This window comes from Schistocerca gregaria, chromosome 1 (assembly GCF_023897955.1).
Source record: "Schistocerca gregaria isolate iqSchGreg1 chromosome 1, iqSchGreg1.2, whole genome shotgun sequence".
Lineage (NCBI taxonomy): Eukaryota > Metazoa > Arthropoda > Insecta > Orthoptera > Acrididae > Schistocerca > Schistocerca gregaria.
The window spans coordinates 159916057-159921208 of record NC_064920.1 but is presented as its reverse complement, the minus strand read 5'-3'; the positions used below and the strand labels follow the sequence as shown (position 1 = coordinate 159921208).

Genomic DNA, 5152 nt, shown 5'->3' with positions numbered 1-5152 from the left:
TTGTCATATGATCACTTGCTTAAGAAATGTGCTGCACAAGGCTGGTGTGATTAGTCCTTATACCTGAACAGCAAAATATGTTAATAGTTTTTATGTAACAGTGAAGGTGTATGGTGCTTTTTTCCCCCAGAGAGAGGAATTGAGAATACTTTGCAGTCTCACTAATTAGTTCACTTACTTTCCCTACACTCCATGCTACACATACTCAGCTGGTGACACTGAAGGAAGCTTCCCATGAAGACTCTGTTTCTTCTTCCATCTCCACAAATTGATGCACCTATTTCTTCTTTCATCTCCATGGATCACCATTGCTGTTGATTATTCTTATAATTTTGTTGTTTCCTTTGTTCCCACTAATCTTGAACAGTTTGACTTTAGTCATAATATATGTACTTACTTGATATTCAGCAATAAATGTTCAGTGCATAATGTGAAATGTTCGTGATTTAGAAAATTGACAAAATGTCAACTGTTGGTTGCTGCATTATGTGATGCATTGACTCTCTCTGCCAAACATTTTCCTGACATTTGATGCCTATAGAAAATATTACTTCTTGGGGTAATAAATGTTTAAAAAAATAGATATATTATTGGAGTTTAGTGGGAGAAGACTGTTTTCTTGCAAACCCTAATTTAAATTCATGTGTTTCATGTCAGTTTAAAAATAGTTTGAATTTGTGGGTAATAGTCTGGATCATAAATGGTGTGCATTCTTAATTTTGATGCATCATTTTATCTCTTGTAGAACACTATACAAGTCTTGCGTCCCTCTCAGAATTTCCACAGGTGCCTTCTCTTGCCAGTTCTCTCCCTTCTGTCAGGTGTCTCCATAAAACAACCTTTTTGTAATTTGCCGCCACCCCATACAGATTTAACAGATTTTTTATCTTGGAAACAGATTTACTAAAAATGAAGCATTGTTGAAAAACATTACTTTGATGAACTATGTTATGAAAGTTGGCAAACAACAAATTAATTGTAACAGTGTAATAAAAAAAGTTGCTTATGGCAGGTATTGGATCCAGAAAAATGTTTGCGATGCTGGATTATTCACACTGACTTGTATTAACATTGTTTCCACACGCTTACAATTATGTTGTGCTACTCGTGTGTTAATAAACAGTTCCCATCTATAAGTCTTATGAGAGGGAAAAACTGATGTTTTATGTTGACCAACAATTGTCCTGGTATGTATAATTGATTATCCAACTCCAAAGATATTCACATTCACTTGGAAGAATTTGATGGGAAGTGCAAACTTAGTCATAAATGACAGGTTTCATGGAGCAAAGTGTTTTGTCCTGCCAATAGAGAAAAAGATAAGGAAATGTGATCCAAGCACAAAATCTAACCAGATGTTCACTTGCAGTATTTTTGCATTTGTGTAGTAGTTGGTATTTTTTAATAGGAAAAGATCTAGTATCTAAACTATTATGGGCAATTGACATTTTGGGTGATGTAGTCTTTCAAAATGAGGAGTGCTGCTGTGAGCTGTGAAGTTTGGAAGGTAGGAGGCAAGGTTCTGGCAGAAGTAAAGCTGTGAAGACAGGTCGTAAGACGTGCTTGGGTAGCTCAATCGGTAGAGCACTTCCGTGTGAAAAGCAACGCTCTAGACTGCCAGGAAGTTCCACTGTAGCCTTCCATGCACAGAATATATGTTTGAAGAATAAAATATTTAACTTGGTTGTATGTTAACGGTTTTGACTTCCTATTGAGATATTTGAAAGGTTTCCAGAATGAAAATTCACTCTGCTGCGGAGCGTGTGCTGATATGAAACTTTGTGACAGATTAGAACTGTATGCCGGACAGAGACTCGAAGTCAGGACCTTTGCCTTTTGTGGTCTTGAGCTCCACAATATCCTTTTTTCCAGGAGTGCTAGCTCTGCAAGGTTCGCAGAAGAGCTTCTGTGAAGTTTGGAAGGTAGGAGATGAGGTATGGGCGTCGTGCTTTGGTAGGTCAGATGATAGAGCACTTGGCCATAAAAGGCAAAGGTCCCGAGTTCAAGTCTCGGTCCAGCACACAGTTTTAATCTGCCAGGAAGTTTTTTATTTTGAAAGTGTTTTGGGCATCCAGCAGTTCGTGATTTTTAACAAACTAATGTTTAATTATGCTACGCAGTATTCTCCTGCATTTGTAGATAAACAGGATTCACTGAAGGATTGCCTGTACCAAATTAATTTCAAATTCTACTGATGATATTCTTCCTCTTGTCAGCCTGCACTAATATTGGGCCCATTATATGTTACATCATTGCCTTTTTCCAGATATTTATATCCCCTACATGTTCTCACTTCCATCTACCCTGTTTTTATTTCATCTCTTTAGGGATATTCACGCTATTTTATGGGCACATATCTATAGCTGTGAATCAGTATAGTGGAAAAAAATAAGTCAAGATTACTGTTTTGTTGGGTTGTTGTGCATACCATCATTCAGTGTGTCATAAACTGTTCTACTTATTACACAGCACAGAAATTATTTACACCTTTCCTTCATAGTTACTTTATTTTGCCTATTGTGTGTTGTAGTTTTTTGTAATTAAAGTAAAATATTAATGTTTCAGTGACAGTGCAAAGAAGGCAAAGACCCAAACAGGGGATGCAATGGTGGCTTCACAGCAAGCTTCCCAGGCAGTCTCAGGTGCGGTGGCCACTACAGCAGGAACGACAGTAGCAGCTACGACTACAGGACAGTACGCACAGTCTAGTTACGCACAGAGTGGTGGCTATTCCCAAACAACAGCAACAGGTGCCGCTGCAAGCAGCAGCTATCAAGGGGGACAATATCCTGCCCAGCAGCCGCCCACACCCTATAGCCAACCTCCATACAATCAGCAATATAGTCAGTCTGGTGACCCAAATTATGCAAACTATCAGAACTGGGGATACTCACAAACTGGGTATGGAGGTTACAACCAGGGATGGGGCAATTACAATTACTACTGAAGCTGTACTCGTATCGTGCGTTTTTTCAGAGAGAGTACAGACTGTTTACAGTGTCATTCTTCCTGTAATATAGTGAGCCAACATTGTAAAAAAAATCAGTTTGAGGTGTTGCAGATTGACTGTTATAAATACTGCTTTAATGACGTGTTCTTATATTTTCTTGACAGTTCATAGTGTGGAATTCAGACAAACATTTCATCATCATACCTGCAGTAAGTTCAGATCTCTATTTTAAATTCCCTTTTCACATCGACACACATCCATTAAAGATGTCATCAACATGCACAGATATGAATTTAATAAATTTTTTTATTGAATCTAATCATGCATTTTCAATTTAAAGTAAATAATATTGTATGTACAAAATAAAATTTATTTCTAATATATTTTCATTTGTCTATCATTTTGTCTGCATTGAAGACTGTGTGAATTGTCCGCCATTACTACCATACAGGAAGGTGTCTCCCCCCACCCCCATATCTTTTGTATTATTGATAGAAAAACTTGGTTACACTAAATGGTTTGCATAGAAGAATTTATATTTTGTTTATCATTTATTAGTTTCTTGACATTTCCATTTCAAACTAAGCTTATTTCAAAGTGCTTACGACGATGTGTTGGTCATTCTCAAAATTATCTTCTAAGATAAAAATTAACAACAAAAAATCACATCAACAGATTCCATTGCATAGCAATGTTACACTTGTCTGTCAGCTTGTTGATGTCACAAGATGACATTGAATTATTTATGAGATTTTGAATGGTTACTCATTGGCTATCATTAATGGCACAGTAAATGTAACTACAAGGCAGTTATAAACATTTTGTGAGGCCAAAAATCAAATATTGCTATTATTTAGGTAGACAAAAATATTGACTGTTCTGCTCAAACGAAGTCCAGAGCACAGTTTTCAGGTTACTTGTGATTTTTTTTATATTTATTCAGTTTCCTTGTCAAATGTTTAATCTAAATTGCCATCACAGTGCCCACTCATAATGCATTAGTTATATCAAATAAATGTATATCGTCATATGTATTTTCCTATTTTTTTCACAATGTCTGTCCTCACAGCAAGTACTTTAAACAGAATGTTCATTTTGTTGCTAATAGCTCTTAAATGCCATCATGTATTACAAGTAATGTTTTTTCTCTCCTCACCCCCTGCCCCTCTCACTCCCATGCATGTGTGCTGCACTGACCAAACAAAACATCATATCCACCTAATTAATATTCTTTTGATCCATCTTTGAATTGCAATACAGCTATGATACTGCATGGGACACTCAACAAGTTGCTGGTAGTTTTTCCAGACATGTGTGGCCCAGGGTGTCTACACACTGGCCAGATGTATAAAGTTAGTGTAACACACATTGAATGGTTTAGGTTGAAAACCATTCAGAAACTACATTATTTGGTTATTACTTAAATCTGTTTCATAACATGATTATGTACAGTAATGATGGATTTTTCTATGTAATAAAACACTTAAGACAGACATATTTACTTTACCTTGCATTTACAGTGCTCAAAGTACTCTTGATTAATTATAAGTTCCTTCGGATATATTTGCTTCCTTAATTATTGCTGTATGGGGAAACCTCCAGGTGATAATCACCATATCAGCTATAAATATTTTTCAGATAAGGAAATATTAGCCTCACACATACCAGGAAATAAACTGTTCCATACAACAATAAGAAATAGTCAATTAAATTATTAAACATTTGATGTGGAATTTTTTTTCCCTCTACTTCTCCACTGATCTCTGCAAACCACTGAAGTGCTTGCCAGAGGGTATATCCCATTATATCAGGTACCAAGTTTTTTACACCCCAGTCCCCTCCCTTCAGTGGGCTCACTGTTCTTTGGTGGGTTTGTGCTTGGCTGCCATGGGGCTCCAGCCTTTGCAGCATCTTTTCTCTTCTGTGCTGCATGCCTACCCTTTTCCTGTTCTTTTTCCTCTCCCTTGGGGAACATATCTGGGGTGTTTTCTGGGAATGTTATGCAGTTTCTGTAGCTGATATAAGAACAGTCTCGCCACTGTTCTTTGTTTTTTTTCTGTTCACCTTCTTCTGTCCTTCCTCTTCTGGCATTTGAGGCTCCTCGTTTCCTTCTTCCTCCCTGTGCACTCTTGAAGGTCAGTCCACGCATCTGACACGTAACAGGTGACTGGGTAATGCATTATTCCCAGCCCTGGGTCGACA

At 37.2% G+C, this 5152-nt stretch overlaps 1 protein-coding gene across 1 annotated transcript in view; it reads left to right on the top strand.

Annotated features, from left to right (window-relative positions):
- Nucleotides 1–3333, top strand: part of LOC126335414 (pre-mRNA-processing factor 39) — a 79295-nt gene extending 75962 nt beyond the window's left edge. Inside the window, exon 18 of the mRNA XM_049998690.1 lies at nucleotides 2566–3333. Within this exon, the coding sequence (XP_049854647.1) occupies nucleotides 2566–2947 (382 nt within the window). The 3' untranslated portion in view covers nucleotides 2948–3333. The remainder of the gene's footprint in view (nucleotides 1–2565) is intronic.
- Nucleotides 3334–5152: the final 1819 nt, after the last annotated feature.